Genomic DNA, 22026 nt, shown 5'->3' with positions numbered 1-22026 from the left:
CCTTAAAATAATCTAATGAACAATTTTACCTCTTATTTAATGTCTATGTTATGCAAATCATCAACCAATAAATATATGATAATGGTAAAAAAACGTTATAGACAAGATTATGAAAAATATGATGAAACCATTTTTTTTTTATAAAAAAATTCTTTATAAAGTTTAAGGACTAAAATAGTATTTTACCTAAAAAATTATTACATGCAATATGCGAGCCTATGACTAGTTACAATAATATTCAAAAATCAACAACTGATCATAGAATTTAAATCCCCTTATTCTGTCCTACACCAACATGCTGACTCAAGCAATGAAGCTGGCACATTCACAAAGGTAACACTAATGATGAACAGTAAGAGATCAATAATCGAATTCTAAAAAAAAAAATACTGCACCAATGCAAACCCCTCTTCACTGGATGAACAACAGTAGCATAGTGTGCAATTGAGTTTTTTTTTTTTTTTTTTTTTTTTTTGGGAAAGTTTTAACTTATGACGTCCACTTCTGATGATAGATCTTTATCATCAGACCAAGACACCAATCAGTTTTTGGTGTAGACGGGGATTGAACCCCAGATCTTTTATATAACCATTAGAGACTTTACCAGTTGAGCTAACTGGAACCCACAGTATACAATTAAGTTAGACTCCAATGATTGTAACTTAAATACTTGACAGATAACTGGTAGTCCAAGTCCAAGAGATGTTACATCTTGTCAAATTGCATTTCAGAATCAGTTAGAATTTTGCATGACTCCTCGTATAACTTCACCAATTCCTAATTCAAGAACATTTACCATATGGCCCCCTTTCTTTCTTATGCATGGTTGTCAAAATCGCGATCCGGATCGTAAAATCGCACGATTTTACGATCCCTCCTCACTGAAAAGTTTAAAATCGTAGTAGGATCGCAAAAATGGTAGGATCGTATGTAGGATCGTGTAGGATCGCATAAGATCGTAAGATCGTATGGGATCCTACCGATTCTACCGATCCTACCATTTGGCTTGAATTTTTTTTTTTTGTTTTTTTTTTTTTAAGTGGGATTCATTTGGGTAAGATAATCCACCTAAACCCACAAACCCAACGGGTTATCAAAAGCCCAATAATAAATTGAAGTCCCAAATTTACCCCTATGTCAACATAAAATCTCAAAAAAAAACATAAAATCTCAAAACCTAAAATATTTAGATGATGAAATGGGATATGAAAATGACAATGATTAGATTAGAAGAACCTTAGAATAAGAATTCTCTTTTGAATTTCATATTTGTAATTAGCTAGTTTAACTTAGATTGAGAATTCTCTTTTGGATTATATATTGTAAATTTGTAGTTAGCTAGTTTTTATATGCTAACTAGTCTAACTTATTTTGGATTTAGAACTTAGAATTTGGAAAACATTTTCCATATGTGTAAATAATATTTTGGTACTTAGTTGCTAATTAAATATGTACTGGACTTTTTAGATACATTATGTCAAAAGTTAAATATATTTTGTTTCCTTAGAATAATATAAGAACAATGTAGTGCATGCAAATTACATTTTATGATGCAATTTTTTTTTTTTAATGAATGGATTCATGTTTTAAGTGATTATATAACATACAAAGTCACTATCAATAGGTTTTTTTGCTTAAAATCTGAAAATAAGTAAGATCTTACGATCTACGATCCGATCCTACGATCCACGATCCTACCTACCTCCCACAATCCTATGTAGGATCCCGATTTTGACAACCTTGTTCTTATGCCTGGTTTAAAACAAAATAAAATAATAGAAATGAAGAATAAAGGTAAATGACATTCTTTCTCGGTCACAACATACAGTGCTTAATAATAATGTTTTCATTTTTCTTCATAACACTGACTAACTAAACAATATTGCACCGATTTTGTTGCAAGGGAAAGAGAATTATCTATGTCCGTTATGAATGTTTACTTAAGATCGTTTTTTAAAGAATTCCACTAATGTTATTTGATGAGCATAGTTCATGAGAAATGGATGTAATACCAAATTTCATTTGGTGACCAGAAGTTAAAAAACAGGAGGAAAGATATATTCATGTTGCAGAGCTCCTTCCACTTAAAGGGATTAGTAAACTCTGATTCCTCTTAGAGGGATTATAATGCTCTCAAGAGAACCTCCTGCAAGTATATCTGGCCTCTTTCGCATTATTTGAAACTCCATTAATTCATCTTCTCTGGAAGTTGAGGACTTTGACTGAGATAGCAAACACCATGAAGAAGAGGAGACAAAAGCCAAAAAGAACTGCTACTGAAACTCCTACCATCCCAGGACCAAAGCCAAGAGAAGCTTCCAAATATTCTTTCACAGTGCCCTCAAATCCCGCTCCAACAATCTGGGTTTCCACATCACCAAGCTGAGAGGAGATAATACCTCGTAGTGTCCATGAAACTGGGCAGATGTAGTAGAACCAGATCCACCATGGAGGGATACTCTGAAGTAATAAAACCGTGAAACTGGTTTATGAAGAACCCAAAAATAAAACTTTGAACAGATATGCAAACTTGAGAAAGAATAGGGGCAGATGGGCTTGAGCGCTAAACCTCAAAAACAACAACTACGGATCATTTGCAAATAGCTATGTTTTCTATCATCTACTTTATTTTAGTGGCAGTGGAGTTCATCCCTTCCCTTTTCTGTTTTTACTACTGGTGGGATTTCATGGCTAGTGGGAATTACTTTTTATTTCACTCCAGTAGCTTTTCCGCTTGAAGGGCCATTATACTATTGCAGTTTAGGACATGACTTAAACAGAAGGCTTACTCTTTTTACTAAAGAAATTTTATCTTATAACGTAATTTGTGTTTAAACCACATATTCCTGTCAAGTGTTAAATACACAGATTTTCTACATAACAAATGAAGCTTAAAAGTTTGAGATTAAATTCTATAAGTATGTAGTATAAAACCCAAGTTTTATATCTTACAATCTCAACATATCACGTCATCTTATCACAAATAAAAGAATAAGTACAATCATACACAATTAATTCTAATATCTATCTAAAAATTCAACTAAATTGGGAGTTTATTGAGATGTTATTATATGTAATAAGATGCATTGAGTTTTAAATAAAAAACTGATGTAGCAATTTCTTATTGAATGGTGTAAAACATAGGCTTTACACTCCATCTTTACCAAATTCAGACTCTAAAAGTTTAGCATCTCAGTATATTATATTTTAATGTTATATAGAGTTCCAGCTATACATGGCCAATCTATATATTTTCAAAATTTAGATGAAGTGGAGTATTAGTATATATGCTCATCTAAGTGGTTTAATTATGATTTCAGTTTGACTTAGGAATTTGATCTTGATTGGTTTTTGTTCCACTTGTGACCATTATTATTTTCAAGTAAATCTCCAGCAGTTTATTAATTTAATTGGCCCAATCCATGAATGAAGCAAGACTTTGTTGCAAGATGTAAAACATATTTACTTACAGGTTTAGGGATGAGAAAACCGGAAAGAAGGTTCCATATTGAGTAAAATGCAGAAGAAATGACAGCTGCTAGGTTTTGAGAAGGTGTAAGACCAATAGCCATCATGCCGTAAAAGGTAAAGTATGTGAACGTCAAGAACATGAACAGAAGAAAGAGGAAAAATTTCCCTGCAATACCAGAGAAACGTCCAGTTAAGTAACTGCATTGGCATAAACTTTATGCACCAACAAAATCAGAAAATAATATAATGAACCAGGTGCCATTTTATTTTAATGAAAACAAAGCCAATAAAATTCAGTGGTTATTACATAGAAATTTTATCTACATTTGTATAATATTCTATAAATGAAACGAACGAGTTATTCTCATTTAGATGCAGAATCTCAGCAAGCATCTGGAGTTATGAAAAGCCAAGAATAGCTCATCTTAAATATAAGTTTGAAAACCAGATCATTATTAATGATAGGCCATCTATATTGCCTAACAATAATCCATTTTGCTTTTGAAACCTTCAAATCAAAGGACTTGTTCTATATAAGAATCTCTTTAGATGCAACAGTGAAGATGGAATGCCCTTATATGCAAAATATTCAGGAATTTCACGAACTCATTCTTATATAAATCACTTTAATCAACGTTTAATAATGTCACATTGGCTAAAATAAATCAGAAAACTCTCCCCCAAAATGCTCCACAGTAATGAACTAAAAGTAAAAGTAAAAATAGAACAGAAGAAAACAATGAAAGAATCTTACTGGCTGTCCTTTCAAAATTAATCATGAAATATGTGATGATGCCAAATATTATTGTCTGCACCACAATGTATGGAACCTCCACAAGACCCTGTTAATATTGCAATCAAGATATGTATCAGCAATCTCCACTTCAAAGAAGTATCATTTGCCAAATACTGCAAGTGTAATGAACCTTACTTGGGCTGCTGCATAAGCAATTGGAGAGTACATTCCAGCTGCTCTCTCGCGATAGAATACTGTCCTCTCAATTGAAACAACTGGTTGCACTGAGGATGCATTGTTAACTCCAAGAAACAAGCATGCAGAATAAAGAGCTCCCATAACCAATAACAATTCTTGAGTTGTACTCCTAAACAAAATTATATATGTTTAATGGTTTTAGTATATTTTTCACAACATTGCAACAATCAAAGAGAAATAGCCTAATCAAAATACAGGATTTTGTTAACACAAGACTTTGTCAAAAGAAGAGAAAAAAAAAAAAAAACAATAGGCAGACAGTTTGAATTTTTTGAAAAAACAAAAAGTTGTTATTCACAATTGCAAATAAGGTATATATTCTATTTCAATGTTTTTGGTCACACGATAAGGTTTCATATTCAAATGCAAGACTGCTGTTACCAAAAATTCTGAAAATTTGCAGATTCCCACCTAACACTTTATGTTAGCAAAGGGGTGGGGAGGAAAAAAAAAACCCTAACCAGGAACATAAAAATTTACCTTCTTAAACCAATGTTCCAGAATACTGTTCCAATTAACAATGCACTGATTGCAGTAAAAAATAACCTAATGGCATTGTATTGTGGACTTCTCCAGTATACAAGATTTTGTTTCCATAGGCAAGTCTTAAATTGGGAGACCATGTCTTGTGAATATGTGGAAGGAAACTTCAACGGTTCTGAGCCAGTAGGTGCCACACTAAAATGCTTGATAGAAGCTTCCACGTCCCTAGAACATGGATGTCAAAAAATCAGTTATGGATATAACATTAAATTGCAAGTAAGCAACAACAAAAGATTAAGATCACCTGTATTGCTCAGAATTTCTGTAAATATCTGCAAAGTCTTCACCAATTCTTTCTTCAGCAGTAGGTGTAGTCACCTCAAGCATCCAAGTTGCTGGATTGTAACCACTGTGAATTGGAGGGATTCCATTAATTCCCTGCGCATAAAATGGAAAAATGAGACAAAATTCGCATAAGCTATAGGTAAACAACACATTATTGTAATCTTATCAGTCTCATGGTTTATATTAAATCATGGAGTTCTAGAAAATCACCGAGTAATTAGACTAAAATTGGAAGGAGGAAATGTAGCAAAATATGGAGTATATTGAACATAAACTTTCCAATGTTAAACTCACAGCTTGGTTAACCAAAAAACTCAAAGAAAATAAGCTAATGACTTACTCATTTTGGTACTAAAAGGTTATACCAAATACAGAAGACTCTTGCTTCTATGGGGAAGAGGTTGTTGGTAAACAGCCTTACCCCCAGATTAAAAAAGGCTAATTCCCATACTCAAACTTGTGACACATCGCTTGGATGGAGGGCACTTACAATCACACCAAAATCCGACCTCATTTGTGTGATTTTCAAAGATGATGAATGAGCAAAGTATATAAATCCCACATAATGTTTATTAGATTTACTCTTGTTGTTTCTTTATTAACTTATTACTTCAGATTAACATAGGGGTATTCTTGTAGTAATATCACTACATAGAAGTGTTCCTATTAATTTATACATACCTAAGTGGGGAGTCATTCATCCCCAAACCTCAAGGAGGGGACTGTTATTTTGTTCAAAGTTTGGGTAAGAAATCTTTTATAAAAAGGGAATATTTCATTAATAAAATATTACAGTTTGAGAGGGCATGGACTTCACTGTTTCATTTATACAAAGAGCTTTAATTGTCTCACACGCCCTTTATATGCTCTTAGTACACATCATGTGTTAATGTGGACATTCTTGAAAAATGTGGAGACCTAGCGTGAAAGTATGGACATTGTGTATATAGAGTGTACATTAGGGAGTGTCAAACAATAAATTTCCTTCATATAAACCTAAAGAGGGGGAGTATACTTTCGTAAAACCTTGAGGGAGGATGGTGGTGTAATTTACATCTTATTTTACTCTCTTCTTCTCTTCCTCACTCTTACCCTAATCTTTCTGATTTTACGACTCAACCTGGTATCAGAGTGTGCCAATCCAATCCTAGAAGTGTGCTAACGTGAGCATCCATATAATGATGTTAAACAATGATGTCTACACTGACTTGATTCCCAAATTCGGCGACCATATCATCTGAGTCGCTGGTCTCGGTGTTTTGGGTGATTTTTCCCTATTTTTTTGAAACCATCTAATGTGAGTTGTAAATTGTTTTATATATATATATATATATATATTGAACATCAATTTTCCAATTTGGTTTTCTGGAGATACTCCAGTAGCTTTTTTTTTCTAGGCTTCACTTTGTTGGAGCCAAGGCCTTATAAGGTGCTGGATGATTGCTGTTTGTTTTTTGTTGAGGTTTTGAGTGATTCAGCTATTGAGATCTTGAAATTTTGAATTTCTTTTGTTGCAATTTGATTTTTTCAATGAGTAAGAATCTCCAACTTGGAAAGAAAGAAATTCAAATGGACTTAGCTTAAAAGAGATAAAACAGATATGCAGAAGTGACCATGCTACAACAGGATTTGACATTAATAATAAAATTATACCCTTCTGGAGAGATGTCAAGAGAAGACTATCATTTAGACCTAAAGGTATCATCTTAGATTCCAAATAGTCATATTTCTAATTTACACAAGAGTGAATTGTATAAATTGAGAATTATAAGCACAGGACGATTATTTGTTACCTGAAAATAGTCTATCATTATCTGTGAGTGCACACCAAGCTTCCCTCCATATATAACTCGGCCCCCTCGTTTCATAAGAAGTAGCTGCGCATTTAACCCAAAAGATTAGACACTTTCAAAGAAACTGGAAAACACATCAAATATAGTTCTCAAAGAAGTTGTCAATTGGCTGCAAAACAATAGTTACCTCATCAAATGCTTCAAATATATCAATGCTTGGTTGATGGATAGTGCAGACCACAGTTCTCCCTGTATCAACAGTATTACGGACAGTTCTCATAACAATGGCTGCTGCTCGTGCATCCAGTCCAGATGTAGGTTCATCCATAAAAATAATGGAAGGATTTGCTACAAGTTCCACTGCTATGGTTAAACGTTTTCTCTGCTCTGTCGATAGGCCACTACTACCAGGCAAGCCAACCAAAGCATGTCTTATAGTATCAAGCTCTATTAATCTCATCACTTGTTCAACAAACTCCTGCAATGCATTAGAGTGACATAATTAAATGGAAATATTCCAATAGGATACAAAATCTCATGCAGCAACTCACATGTTTTTTCTCTATGCTAACTTCCTTTGGGAGACGAAGAGAGGAAGAAAACCAGAGAGACTCCTCAACTGTCACTTGAGGAGAATGTATATCATTTTGCTCAACATATCCTGATATTCTAGCAAAAGTGCGCTGCTCTTTTGGGTAACCCGATATCTTAATATCCCCTTCTATGTATCCACCAGTTTTCCGACCAGCAAGCACATCCATCAAAGTGGTCTTTCCAGCTCCACTTGATCCGACCAAGGCAGTCAGAACACCAGGTGAGAATACACCACTAACATTGGACAAGAGTTGCAACTTCTTTTCCGGTATACCTTTCATTTTCATTTCCTGAGAACCTCAAAAAAAAAAATTTACTTCTTTTAACATAGAAGAAAGTGAACTCCCAATATATTTGGTGGACCAATAAGTCAAGGAAATCAAAACCAACAGAGAAAAAATACACCTTTGGCATATCAACAAAATAATTGACATTAAGGAAAGTCATTGTTAGTGGTTGAAATGGAAGGATCATTCCCTTCTTTTTGCTGTATTCTTCGGCAGATGGTGGATGAAATTCAGAACCCCCACCACCTACTGCATAAACAGGTAAACATATATAAGACATACTTATAAAATATGTCTATGCTACAATCCATTATGAGGAGAAAAATCCAATAAAAAGATGCTACAAATTTATAAATTGAATATTATTTATAGAAATTATAAAAACAACTGACCACCATTTAATGCCGAATTCTTTTCTGCTACATTAAGTGGCATCACTGTCTTGGCTTTCCTAAGGGCTGAAATGGCAGAAAGATATGAGAGATAGCATTTACTAGTGATTAAACACATTCATACTAAAAGGAAACAGAGAGAACATTTTTACTTGGATGGAATAGCTTTAGTTAGCAAAAGGAATAGACAAGAACATTAAAAAAAAAAATAATCTTTCAAACTTACGATTAAGGTAGGTCAAGGCCAAAGTCACTATGTTGCTGAAAAGCAATGCATAAGCTAATAGTACACCAACTCCAATCCAATACCAATAATCATCAGTAGGTATGCTATGCAAAATGAGAATGTTGTGTCCAACAGTATTGTTCCCAAATGCTGATCTCTGCAAAGAGACAGTTTCCAAAACCAGCAGACAACTTCAGAAGTCATCCACAACTTGAAATCTTCTATCAATATCTTTACTTTTCAGTCATGAATACGTGACATTATATGAAGCAGCAGAAAACTGGCAGAAGTGTGTCCCTAATCTCAAAGACCTTACCTCCATCCACCTTGTGGCAGTAAATTCATTGACAGAAATTGCACTTTGCCCGTAGGATAGAGGTGACACCCAAAATCCCCAAATCCACCATGGCTTAATCATTCCTGAATGAAGAACAACCTAATCACTGAAGATCACAAAAATTTCCTGTCATCAATTATTTTTTTATGAAACCTACCTTTTGGAATGATGAATCCGCCCAACAAGAATACAATTAACAGTGCAGCTGATCCAAAGGTATTGGCAAGAATCATATCTCGTGAGATAGAGGCCATCATACGGAAAAGACCCAATGCCATTTGGTGTATAGAAAAGAGTATAAGCATATAACGGAAAAACCTGAAACATTTAATGGAAATAACTAGTACAGAGAAGACAATCAAAAAGAAAATCGTCTACTAAAGTAAAAAAGGAGATACCTTCCTGCACTAGGGGCAAAACCAACAGTGAAATATACAACACATGACCACACAACAGCTTCAATAATAGAGTATGGTACACGCAGAATCCAGCTTGAGATAGACCATGCCCATGCAGGATGAAAGAAATTATCTCTTTGCTTGTAGAAGACTGGGAGCCGTGTTATCATAAGAGGTAGCTCAGAGAATCCATTAAACATCATATGCACCAGCCCATAAAACAGGCAAGAAAGATAAAGGTTGCCATTTTGCTCATTTGTGGGGTGTATTCTTGTTCTTAAGAACATTGTGCACGTAATGAATCCAACAAAGGCAACCTTTAACATATGTAACAGATAATATGAGATATAGGGGAAAAAAAAGGAAACTGATTTACAGCTACAAGATTTCACAAAGAAAACTGAAATTGCAACCGAATTCATACTACTCTAAAAGTTAACAGTATATTCATCAAATGATTTACAGCTAATGGATAATAAACATTTAGATGTTTCAGAAGAAAGACATGCGAATTATTCCCATTTATTGGACTAGATGCACTACATTTGTACACAATTAATGAAACATTTAAATAAAGAAGTGATAAGGTGAATCATACCTGGCATGTCCTAAATATATACAGAAAACGATGTCTGCTGATTAACAGCAGTTCTCGTTCAAAGCAAGCTTTAAAAATCTCAACTTTTGATACAGCATATTTAGTTTTGGACAAAGCCAAAGAATCACTCTTAGATTTATCATATGGAACAGAAATTGAGGACTGCAGTGACCTTCCAAATCTGGAATTTTTAAAGGCCTCTGCAATTTCTGGAACAGAAATGAAAACATATGGTTTTGAAGAATTGGCCCAGTACTGAGCTTGGTCGTTTCTAGAGGTCACCTGGCAATGAAACATGTTAGACAATCATTTAGGAAACATCCAAAAATTTGATTGTCCTTAAGAATATACCTCTTGAAGAAAATCAGCTACCCCCTTACGTGGTGGTAGTTGAAAACCTAATGACTCAAAGAATTCTAACACTTCTGCTTGAGGGCCTTGATACACAACATATCCTTCTGATAATAGAACCAGATCATCAAACAGTTCAAATGTCTCAGGTGCAGGCTGAAGAAGAGCCATTAGTACAGTAGCCTCCATTTGATGGACAAAATTCCGAATGCATTTAACAATTTGGTATGTGGTAGAGCTATCGAGTCCAGTAGATATTTCATCCATAAATACAGTCTTTCTTGGCCCAACAATCATTTCTCCTGTATAAGAACAAGACCAACCACATATTATTTAACATTTCAATTCTCATAATTCAAACATATGCACATCACTTAACAAAGCCTTCAGTTTTACAAATTTCTTTTTGATAAACAAGAACTTAAAAAATTAGATTAGCAATGAAAAATTTTCTGAAGATTTAACATAACATTGAATGACTTGTTTGCACTTAATGGATATTATACTTCATTCTCACAACTTTGAAGACAGAATTTTGAGTCCCACTCCTTTTAAAGATTGGAAGCTTCCAGTGAAAGTGATGTTAAGAACAGAGGTATGTTCTATTACTACCACACACAGAGAGAGAGAGAGAGAGAGATAAACCTGTGGTAACTCTTTTTCTTTGGCCACCTGAGATGCCTCGGAGCATATCATTACCAACCACTGTCTCCGAACATACATCAAGACCAAGCACTTTCAGGATGTAATCTGTTGAAACACTGTGCTTTTTACCGCCAACTGATGATGCCTGTGCAGTTAAAACATTAAATCAGGATAAAGCTAAACACGTGCACAATTTATCAATAAACAATAAGAAAATTGTGCTCATGCAGAAGCATGGTATGTAGCAGGTTTAAGATAACAACCTTCATAAATGCATCAATCTCAGGACTTGGCCGTATGTTCCTTTCCTTCTCTAAACGGGTCAGATCTTTCATATAACCTATAAGAACTCTCAAAATATATTATAACTTAGGTATTCAGTGCATAACAAATGGTTGAATCATGAATTACACAGGGATTTTTTTAAAATTAATTTTACACCGATTGCAAATAATAAATTAAACCGAACGAACCTGCAAACCCTTCACTTGCACCTTGACATCTGGCAGCAAAATCCAAGGTTTCTCGTACAGTAAGCTCTGCAATATGATTATCTGTTTGGCTGATGTATGCAGAAGTTCTTTGAACGTAAAAGTCATCCAGCTTATGGTCATTATATGTAATGCTACCACTTTTCTGAAAACAAAATGTCACTTTAGTATAGAAAGGTCCGGTTACTAGCATCCAACGGATATTTTAATTAAAGAAGACTATCCTTAATGCCTTCACAAGAATTTTTATACACACAGATGATAAGACTGTAAACTAATAAAACTTATCTTGAATTCAAAATTAATTAATTAAAATTAAAAAAGAAAAAGAAAAGAAAATTCCATCACAATTTATTAGAGAAGAGATTTTTTTTAATGTTCTTGAATAAAATTTCATACCTAGGGCACAAGGCTCTTGCTTATGTGACGTTTGGGAGAGATGATTGATAGACAGTGGTACTCCCTTTTTATGGAGTTTCTGATTCTGCTAATGATATTGGATAATTTAATTAATTGTTCAAATTCTGCCAATTTCTTGGACTCGCTAACACAGGCTAAATAACTGAAATGACCAATTTATCCATTTGAAGCCACAGGGCTTTTTAGTAATAAAATGGTTCTTAATGCAAAATCACTGGAACAGAAAAGCGCCTACAACATCAAAAGCAGAGAAGATCAGATCCCACTGTGGTTTGGTTAATGTTGTTTGCACAAACCTTGTGCAAAAGGTCCATCTCCACCCCCCCTGTTTTCCCATACGAATAAAAGACGGCTAAAGAAGGCAAGTAAATTTAATTCATGCATTAATGCATAAATATTTTAAGAAAATATAGACCAACAAAAGATTGAACCAAAGATAACCAAAAGTGAACCAAATAATTTAAGATTGTCAAATTGGGAATGAAATTTTGACCCTTAAAGAGTACAAAATTGTCATTCTCTTTTGCCTAAATGGAAAAAATGTAACTTTTCCGATCTTCATTTTTCACAACTTGAGACTTTGATTAGGTGTAAATGCCCCTGTTTTACATGTTGAATTGGAAGAAACGAGAAGAATAGAAAAAGAAAAGACAATTAACAATCTCCTATTTTCAATACGATATCAGGTGCATTCCCTATTCTTATCTTTCATGCATTATATTCATAAGAGATTTAATCAAAAAAGTTTGATACCTTTGTTTGTCAAAATATAAATAAATAAAAAGTTGAAATCCCTTGAACGGATAGGATATATATAGAAACTAACCCTAGAATTACTTTACTTGCAACTACAAGTAAATGTTTTACAAAACTGATTAAGATTACTTTACTAGCACTACAAGTAGGCCTTGGTACATTGAATTTAGACTTGTTTCAACAGGCTCAAGCTTTGATATCTATAACATCTCCCTTAACTCAAGGTTTAATGTTTGTAAAACGACGCCTTGATATCCTTAGGGAACTTTTTAGTGATGTGGCCATGAAAGGTTTATTTGCTAATACTTTGCAAATTTGTCTATTTAAGAATTATTTTATGAAGTCCACGTGTGAAATTTAATTGAGGTAAAATTCATGTGGTTTTAAACATCTAGGGATGAGTATTTTAGGGTTAAAGCTGTTTTATTTTATTTTATTAGCTATGGTCAATTTATAGTCGGGGCCAAATCTATAATCTCTCACTCTTGCAAATTAAGGGTATTTTTCGTAGTTTAATGGACTCTAGAATTTTCTAGAACATCCTAAATATATTAGGTTTTATTTTCTTTAAATCTAAGTTAGTATTTTATTAGATTTTTAGTTTACTAGTTAAACTAGGAATACTAATACTATTAGGACAAGAAAATGGTCTATATATATATATAAGAGACCAATGTATACAAAGGAGGAGTTGGTTAATAACATTATTGTGTTTTGAGCATATAGGCAGGTTGGCCGTTGCATGTTGTTTTCTCTCTTTTTATTCTCTTTCTTGTGATACTATTCATTGATACTGTTCATACCACCCCTGAACACCATAAAATTTTCTTCTTTTTCCTCCATTACAACCCCAAATGAAGCCCTTTCTATTATCCATCAAAACCAAGGTTATCAATTCCGTACAGTACCGGCCGTACCGGCCGGAATATACCGTACCGGTCAACAATCCGGTACACTCGACCCCCCTGTTTCGTACCGGAAAAAATACCGGCCGTACCGGTCTCGTACCGGCCAATTTCGGGCAATACCGACCAGTATCAGGCGTACCAGTCGGTACAGAAAAAAGTTTTTTTTTTTTTTTTTAAGTTTTGTAATTTTTGAATTTTTGTTAGGACAGAATGGTAACTTATTTGTATTAATTTATTAGTATTATTTGTTTTCTTAGCATGCAATGGTAACTTTTACGCTTTCTATTTTATTTTTTTATTTTTTTTCCCTTTTAATTGATACTAAAGTCTAAAACCATGAATAATTAGTTCTGAATTGAGGAAATGTTTTATGGTAAACTTTTATATTTATTATAATATATATATATATACACAGACACATATATATATATATATATATATATTTATAAATATAAAAAATAGCGGTAAACCCGAAATGGTACATCGGTATTGACCGATATCCGAAATATATCGTACCGATGGCCAAACCGGTACGGCCTCCGGTACGGTATTCACATCCTTGATCAAAACCCTAAACCCCAAATACTTTTTCTTCTACTAAATAGCCCTCTAATAACTCATCACACCACCTTTAATTCCTAATATAATCCTATTTCCACAAATCCTTCTAACCCCCCATCACAACCACACTTAGACAAATCCCCCACTTTGTCCTATGTTGACGTGGATTGGTATAAGTACCCAAAATCCTACCAAAAATTCTTTATTGAAATCTTCTTTGGTGAACCACTCAACAAAATTTTTTGTCCAAGATAAAAGTGATTAACACAAAATTAGAATCCCAGGTTAAGGCGTTTTCGACTTCAAGTTGTGCGAAAAGGTGAATTCATCTTAAGCAAAACTAGAAGACTTACGCGCTATGAAAGAAACTTTGTATAGGTTGAAGTTTCTATTTGGCAAAATGTCCTAACAGAATAATGGTTTATCAAGAGCCTAGTTTATCCCCATCCTCTTCGGCAAAAATTTCTCATATTACTCCTTTAAGATTTGATGGCTGCAGCTCTGACAATTGGCTGCCGTAGCAGCCTCAGTTGCATTTTGGTTCAGTACCTCAAAGTGTGGCGTTAAAGAAAAACTCAACTCTATGATTCACCGTAAGTCCAACTTCAAGAATGGCCAAAAAATGTCTTACAATGACAATGGAGATCACAAAAGAACAAGATGAGCATAAGGTTGATCATGGATAAGTCAAGCCCAACGAAAGTATTGATGTTACTACTATGGATCAATTCAAGAAGGATTTCAAATTTCAAGTTGAAAATTCCTACTATAATTGATTTTATAAAATTCTAAAAGAATTTAATGATATGGTAAAAAAGAAAATCTTGTTATCCTTAAATGCTTTTGAATATGATTAAAGAGTTTAGTGCAAGTTTCGAGTTTGAAAGTTCTTATATTTCAACGCTTTACAACTCAAGGTCAAGTTTTTTTTTTTTACGATGTGGCCATAGAAGATTGATTTGCTATACTTTGCGAATTCGCCTATTCAAGAGTTATTTTATTGGTCCATGTGTGAAGTCCAATTAAAGTAAAATTCGTGTGGTTTTAAAGGTCTATGTATGAGTCTTTTAATGTTATAACAGATTTTTTTTTTTTTTTTTTTTTATCCTAGGCTTTTATTTTACTTGTTTTGGTCACTTTTGTAGTCAGAAGAAAATATGCAATTTCAATTATTCTTGCAAATAAAGATTTTTTTTTATAGTTTAATTGATCTATAATTTTCTAGGACACCCTAAGTATTTTAGATTTTATTTTCTTTGGGTCCAAATTTGGATTTTATTAGGTTTTTAGTTATTAGTCAAACTAGGAGTTCTAATACTTCTAGGACAAAACTCAATGTATTCAAAGGAGAAGTATTTGATTAAATAAAAACTATTGTGTGTTATTTTCTCCCTTTCTCTTCTTCTTCTTCTTCTTGTCTTGTTCAAATGTATTGTTTATACAGCCCTTGAACACCATAAAAACCTCTCTTTTTTTCTTTTTCCTTATAATCCCAAATTAAGCTCTTTCTTTTACCTATCTAAACCCTAAGACATCCCATACTTTCTTCTACCAAATTGTCATCAAATAACTCATCAAACTACCTTTTAATTCCTAATACAACTCCATAACCTCTTCTTCAACAATTCAAAATCTTATTTCCACATATCCTTCTGACCAACCCACCACAACCACAAAAGAAAAATTCCCCCATTTTTCTAAAATCCTGTTTCCAAAATCAAGCTAGTCTCCCATAATCCTTGAGTTTGAAAAGGGCTATTTTAGTAATTAGCCTATAGGCTTATCAAGGCCAAGCCCACTATATGTTTTCTTGATCTGCACTCTGTTGCTACCTAAAATTTTAAAGGGGATCTAAGCCCAAAGTAAATGACCGTGAATAGGCACAATAAAACCCATGGGCAAACAAAGAAACCCATGATTGGGTGCAAAAGTGCGAAGGCTAAACATACAAAAGCCCACTAATGGCCAAGAAGGCCCACAATGGGTATAAATGAGCCCACGCATAAAATTGATCAAACTTGAAAAGAGCCAAGAAGAAAAAGAAAAGGAAGAAAGGATTATGGGGTTTCGTTCTATGGAAGCAAACATCAAAGTGAGCTTTAGAACAGATAACGACCTATATCATAAGAAGAACCCAAATTTCAAAAGGAGATCAAAGGGGATATTGTTCAACGGAAAAAGGAGCTCAAAGATTGGAGTGTAAAAACCCCCCAAGCAAAAAATCGGCATTATCCCAATTGCTATTGCTATTTATTTTTAGCAACTATGAACAGTTAGTTGTCATATATATAATAGTTGGTTGCCATATATAATATACCCATTATCCAACCATAAAAAAGCCTACTGGTATAAGATAGGGTATTTGGAAGGTCACACTCATTCTAAGTCCCAAATCCCACAATATTAGAGGATTTATGTTTAAAAGATAAGATTGTGGAAGTTGAGGCCCAAGACTTTGTGACCCATCTCTCGTGGACAACTTGCAATGGTTATGTGGCAAAATAACAACTAACGTGTTGTTGAGTATTGTTTTATATCCTGCTAGTTGTTTTGGATTTGTTGTTTGTGCAGAAGTTGATTCGGTAGTGTTAGAGATATACTAGCCCAACAATATAGGTTCAAACCTAATCTTACTTTGTGTGCAAACCATGTCTTATACTTGTACTACAAATCTATTAATCATAATTAGTGTATGATTACTCCAAAGTTAAGCCTACTATATATACCCAGTTTGGATTCATTGTAATACAGAATATGTACTATACTCATATATTAAAAATCTATCATCACGTGGTATACCTGTGTTATTATTTTATACTTTCATTTCTACATCTATTTTGTAGAATGGATCTATCTTCCGAGGTAAAATCAAACCCAACTCCTCCCATAATTATTTTGTACTTGAAAAAGCCCAAGTTCTACAAATAGAATTTGGACCTGACCAATTGCCCCAAAAAAAAAAAAAAAAAAAAAAAAAAAAAAAAAAAACCTTTATCACACTGTAGTTCCTTTAGTTTCATAAAACTTTCATTGTTTGTATTATACTCCTACTATTTATGTGTCTATATAAACATGCATCTCTTGTAAAGTTTTAAAAACAGTTTAATATACAATACAATTATTTTGTAAGTGGTTATAGAATATTAATCTATAAGCGTGACTGTTTACCAAAAAAAAAAAAATCTATAAGCGTGACGTATTCGTGAATATTGTTACACCAAGTGGGCAAGTACTAACCTTTAAGTTGCTATCAAGTTTCCCCGCAAGAGCCAAAAGCAAGGTGGATTTGCCACAACCTGGAGGTCCTAAAAGCAAAGTCATCCTACAATGTGGGATGAATCACAGAATCAGTTTGTTTGGTCAGTTTAAACAAAACACATGAAAGAAATGAATTCTAAGAAAAGGAATTAAGATGTGTCCAACAGAACGTGCCACTCATTTAAAAAGTACTCTAATATCTACCAACTTTTCCTTTTTGGTCTAAATATCACAAGCTTTTAGAAACAATAAAAAAAGAAAATAGAGATAGCTCAAAATTATTATACTTCTAACATTATCCATATTAACTGTTCCTATACAATAGTTTGAGTTTAAACTACAAGATTTCTTTTCTTCTACATTGGAAATCTACTGATATGACACTAATGATCAACAAAATCTGTTTCGGACTAACATAGGTGAAACATTTAAAAGTGCTTTTATTATTTATAACACATGAGAACCACTGGCGGCTCCACGTTCAATTCAGGGTGGTCCTAGGGGTGTCCACGGGTCGGGTCGGATCGGTTTTGGACCCAACCCGGACCCGACCCGCCGGCGTCGGGTGGAAGGCAGAGGGACCCGAAACCGACCGCCGGCGTCACTCGGTCGGGTCGGTTTTGGGTTCGGGTGGTGTTCGGGTGGGTCGGTCGGTGTTGAGAGTCGCCGGATCCTGCAAACGTCGTCGGATTCTCCTCGAATGTCGCCGGAATCTCCTCGAATGTCGCCGGAATCTCCTCGAATGTCGTCGGAATCTGCAAAAATCCAGTAGATCTACACCAAAAATCGCCGAAATCAGCCTGGATCTCCTCGAATCTCGCCGGATCTCACCAAATATGGTCCAAATCTCGCTTGGATCTCCTCAAATGTAGCCGGATCTCACCAAATCTCGCTCGAATTCGCCGGATCTCACCCAATCTCGCTTGAATGTCGCCGGATATTGCCAGATTTATATATAATGTCGGTCGGGTCGGGTTTTGGAGAAGAAAACCCGCCACTCGACCCGCCGGCGTTGGGTCTTGGGATCAGAAACCCGTCACCGACCGTCGGAGTGGTCGGTTCGGACGGTTTTCGGTTCGGGTTCGGGCGGGTTGGTCGGGTTACGGGTTGGGTTGGACACCCCTAGGTGGTCCTATGACCACCCTGGAAAATATATATATATATATATATTTTTTAAAATTTTATGATTTTTTAATCCTTAAAAAATATTTATGACGGCCCTTAAATTTTTTTAGGCCCAATATAATTAAATTTTGGACAAAATTTGGTAATAAACTTAGTTGTAAACTAAGACTATAATTCTACTCAATATTTTTATTATTATTATGCATGAATATTGACAAATCCACAAATAGATTACATTTTTTTTTTTTATATCCTTCATACTTACAAAATTTCAAAAAGATAAAAAATTAATAACTGTGTCATCAATCAAATCTTTAAATTTCGAATTTTGTAGTCTAAAATTATACATAAAAATTAAATTTATGAATCAAAAGTAAATAACAGACGATTGAAATGAAATTTGACATGCATTTTAAAAACATAAAGAATATGCAATTCAATAATTAGATTTTCAAAATATGTGGCCATGTTAATTTATTTAATGAAAGTTGTGGCCTTATGGTACAATTAAGTTTGTGTCCAAACTTTGTCCTTAAACTTTGTCCCCTTAACAATATATTAGGTCCTTACAAACAAAAAGAAAAATGCTAAGAAAATTTTTATCTAACTAAAATTTTGATAGATATGTAACTTGCAACATTGGTAATGAAACTATTGTGTAAAAATTTCAAAAAAAAAAAAAAAAATTGTAGAAAGAAAGTGTAAGACTTTATGTATCTTTGTGTGTGCGTGTTTTTTTTTTTTTTTTTTATCAGTTTATGAAGTTTTCTTTTAACTAAATTTTGTGTAAGTTTCTTAATGACCACATTGAAAAATATTCCTAGAGCTGCCACTGATGAGAGCAAACCAGTTTTTATATACCAAATTCAATCTTATTTCTTTGTTTAATTTTAGATATTTAGGTTCATTACATATTATTGAGATTATAGTCCACAGCCTATACATTTGCATCTACCCTTTTATATATATATATATATATATATATATATAAATATATATATATATATATTAATTAATTAACTAATTAATTAAAACATTTCAAGAGCATTAACAACTATCAAATTATGGACTCACTATTAAATCATTAAAGAATTGTTAAGATTTAAAGAAATTTATTTGGTAGAGTACCCTAAAAAACCTAGAGAATTTGAATCCATCAAATTATAAAATAATTGCTCGTGTAGCTCAATTAACACCATCTATGAATTTAATTGCTTGTGTTTATATATATAATATATAAACATTAACACTAGCAATTATAAAATGCAGGAACAAATATTACTTGTAAACCAAATTATGGTACAAAATGTTGTTAATGTTCAGTAATAAATTAGTCTCTACTGCAAGTACCAAAATAATATCTTCTAGAAGAGGAAAATAGAGTTTTTTTTTTTTTTTCGTATACTTCATATTTAGCAATTTGTGCACAGGAAGAACCTTCATTATAGTAATAATTACCTTCCCGGTTTTACTTCGCCACTAATATTGTTCAAGATTGTTAAAGACTGTCTCTCTGGTCGAAATATCCTTAACCTGGTTAGGATACGCTGCATTCAAAAAAGAAAATCAATTATAAATCTGAAGCCAAAAGATTAACTAAATGCATAAAAATATGGAAAATAATAATAATAATACAGTATTAATTAAGAATGATAATCTTAATCAACCTCAATCACGTCACGAGAAGAGTTAATCAGAGTAGGCAAAGCTCTTGAACCGGTTTGAACATTAGCCACAACTTTCAAGTTCTCGTATCTCACTTCGATCTTCGGCAACACCAATCCAACTCTTTTGATATGATGAAAAAAAAAAAATACAGAATTAATATAATCGTTGAAAAGATAACACGAACTAACTAATTAACGAAGTTCAGATTCAGCTTATAAGATTTTCTGGGATCCAGATTTCTGCTGTTGAAAATCTCAAATCTCACATGCAATTCCAAAACGTTTCTGTACTATTGAGTGTTTTGTGTTTAGTACAGTGCATCGAAGCTAATGCTTTGCTGACTTGTACTTGATATCTTCTTAATCTTAATGGAATTACTTACTTATCAAAAAAGAAACGAAAGCACATAGAGAGATTTTGTTCGTACCTATCGAGGCGTTCTTTAATGGCGGAAAGCAACTGATAGTTATCTTGTTCGTTTGTGGCGAGGGCATTTTTCACAACGAGTTCACGTTTAGAGCGAGTGAGTTTCCGTACATCGATCGTTTCATCTCCGCCAGAGTTCGACGGTGTCCGCCTCAACAACGCCGTGTTCTTCCGCTTCATCGACGGCAATCTCTCGAGTGCCGCCCACCGTAGCTCCTCCTCATCCTCCTCCACCGACTCTGCGTTCGAAGGTCGTTTCATTAGCACCTCGTTCGTTCCTTCAATCTCAAGCTCGAAGTACTCGCTCCCATTCGATGCCGCCATGGCTTTCGTCTCTCTTAATAGTTAACATCTCTCTCTTTGAGAGAGCATTTTGAATTTTGAATCAGATACGGAATGTGATCGGATTTGTTTTGATTTCGTTTGGTTAAATCCCGCGAACTTTTAAGCAAGACCAATACCGAAATTGCCCTTATCTATTTCATTCTCTATTTTCTCTTAAATTTTACTAGATTTTAAGTCAAAATGGAATTTAATAGCGATTTAATTTTTACGGTTGGAAACTTCGACATTTGGTAGTTATTACACTGTTAGAGGTTTTTGCTTAGCCCTACTCTTTCGCCTGAGTTGAATCTCGTGGGCAAAAACCAAATATTCTCCCTATAAAATATGAAAAAAATTTAAATCACAAATTTTTTTTCTTTTTTAAAACGCTCAAAAAATATTATTGAAACTTTTCTGAGGCGCTCGAAATTTTAATAAAAATTTTATTTAAATTAAATAATTGAAAATACAAATATATACTCTATCAGAAAATTTAATTATTTAAACCACTTGGTATAGAAAGTAATACGGAATAATGTGTAAATTTTATTGACAGTTGGTAGTTATTACACTGTTTTAGGGTTTTGTTCAGTCCTTTTTTTTTTTATAACGGTTTTGCTTAGTCCTATTCTTTCGTCTGAGTTGAATCTCGTGGGCAAAGCATATACTCCTCTCTATATAAAAATATATATATTTTTCAAAAATATTATAGAAACTATAGCGAACCACTCGAAAATTTAATATAGTTTCATTTAAATTAGATTATCGAAATGTAAACATATATTAAAAAAATTTAACTGCTTGGTATAAATAATAACACTTAATGGGTAAATTTTATTATATTAAAATAAAAAATTACGATTGATGATCAAAATAATTAAAATAGAATTTTAGTTGGAAAAGAATTTTAAATTTCTTAAAACTTAACTAATAGAGTTTTAGCTAAACTCAACTATAATTGGAGTAAAATTCTAAATTTCTTTGGCTCAAAAAATTAATTTCATAAAACTTAGCTAAAAGACTTTTACTTAAAAGAAAACATCCTAATTGATAAGAATATATCAATTCGTTGTAGAGAGAAGATAATCGCTTGGCATAACCACAACTTCAAGTCCAACTTATATTCTATATCTTATATTATTTATAAGAGGATTCTCCTTTTTCGGGTTGGACTT

The 22026-nt window shown here is 33.4% G+C and overlaps 1 protein-coding gene across 3 annotated transcripts; it reads right to left on the bottom strand.

The window, feature by feature from the left end:
* Positions 1-1773: 1773 nt before the first annotated feature.
* LOC115989549 (ABC transporter G family member 31-like) lies at positions 1774-20851 on the bottom strand. Of its 3 annotated transcripts, none has more exons than XM_031113278.1 (24): positions 20529-20851; positions 20101-20221; positions 19892-19980; positions 17288-17372; positions 11388-11550; positions 11178-11254; positions 10915-11059; positions 10270-10571; positions 9919-10200; positions 9321-9637; positions 9080-9240; positions 8902-9005; positions 8586-8742; positions 8360-8425; positions 8086-8216; positions 7638-7970; positions 7274-7564; positions 7087-7170; positions 5253-5386; positions 4946-5173; positions 4403-4574; positions 4226-4313; positions 3471-3637; positions 2194-2460 (listed from the first exon to the last, which is right to left on the bottom strand). In XM_031113278.1, exons 1-24 carry the CDS (start codon positions 20849-20851, stop codon positions 2194-2196), a joined length of 4287 nt encoding a protein of 1428 aa, XP_030969138.1. The 3 variants fall into 3 exon arrangements, with proteins under 3 accessions (XP_030969158.1, XP_030969138.1, XP_030969146.1); XM_031113286.1 differs by having other exon boundaries at positions 8086-8213; XM_031113298.1 differs by lacking the exons at positions 17288-17372; positions 19892-19980; positions 20101-20221; positions 20529-20851 and adding an exon at positions 11805-12179 and having other exon boundaries at positions 1774-2460.
* Positions 20852-22026: the final 1175 nt, after the last annotated feature.

Source organism: Quercus lobata, chromosome 1 (genome assembly GCF_001633185.2).
Source record: "Quercus lobata isolate SW786 chromosome 1, ValleyOak3.0 Primary Assembly, whole genome shotgun sequence".
Taxonomy (NCBI): Eukaryota; Viridiplantae; Streptophyta; class Magnoliopsida; order Fagales; family Fagaceae; genus Quercus; species Quercus lobata.
The sequence above is the reverse complement of the archived record's forward strand: the minus strand, read 5'-3'. Positions and strand labels throughout refer to the sequence as shown.

Excerpts from the sequence above, each read along its gene's own strand:
- LOC115989549 (XM_031113278.1), bottom strand. The coding sequence starts at position 20,851 with ATGGCGGCATCGAATGGGAGCGAGTACTTCGAGCTTGAGATTGAAGGA. Across the intron at positions 5,174-5,252 it reads AGAAATTCTGAGCAATACAG|GGACGTGGAAGCTTCTATCA; the intron begins GTGATCTTAATC and ends TCCATGTTCTAG. Across the intron at positions 3,638-4,225 it reads TAATTTTGAAAGGACAGCCA|GGAAATTTTTCCTCTTTCTT; the intron begins GTAAGATTCTTT and ends CTGGTATTGCAG.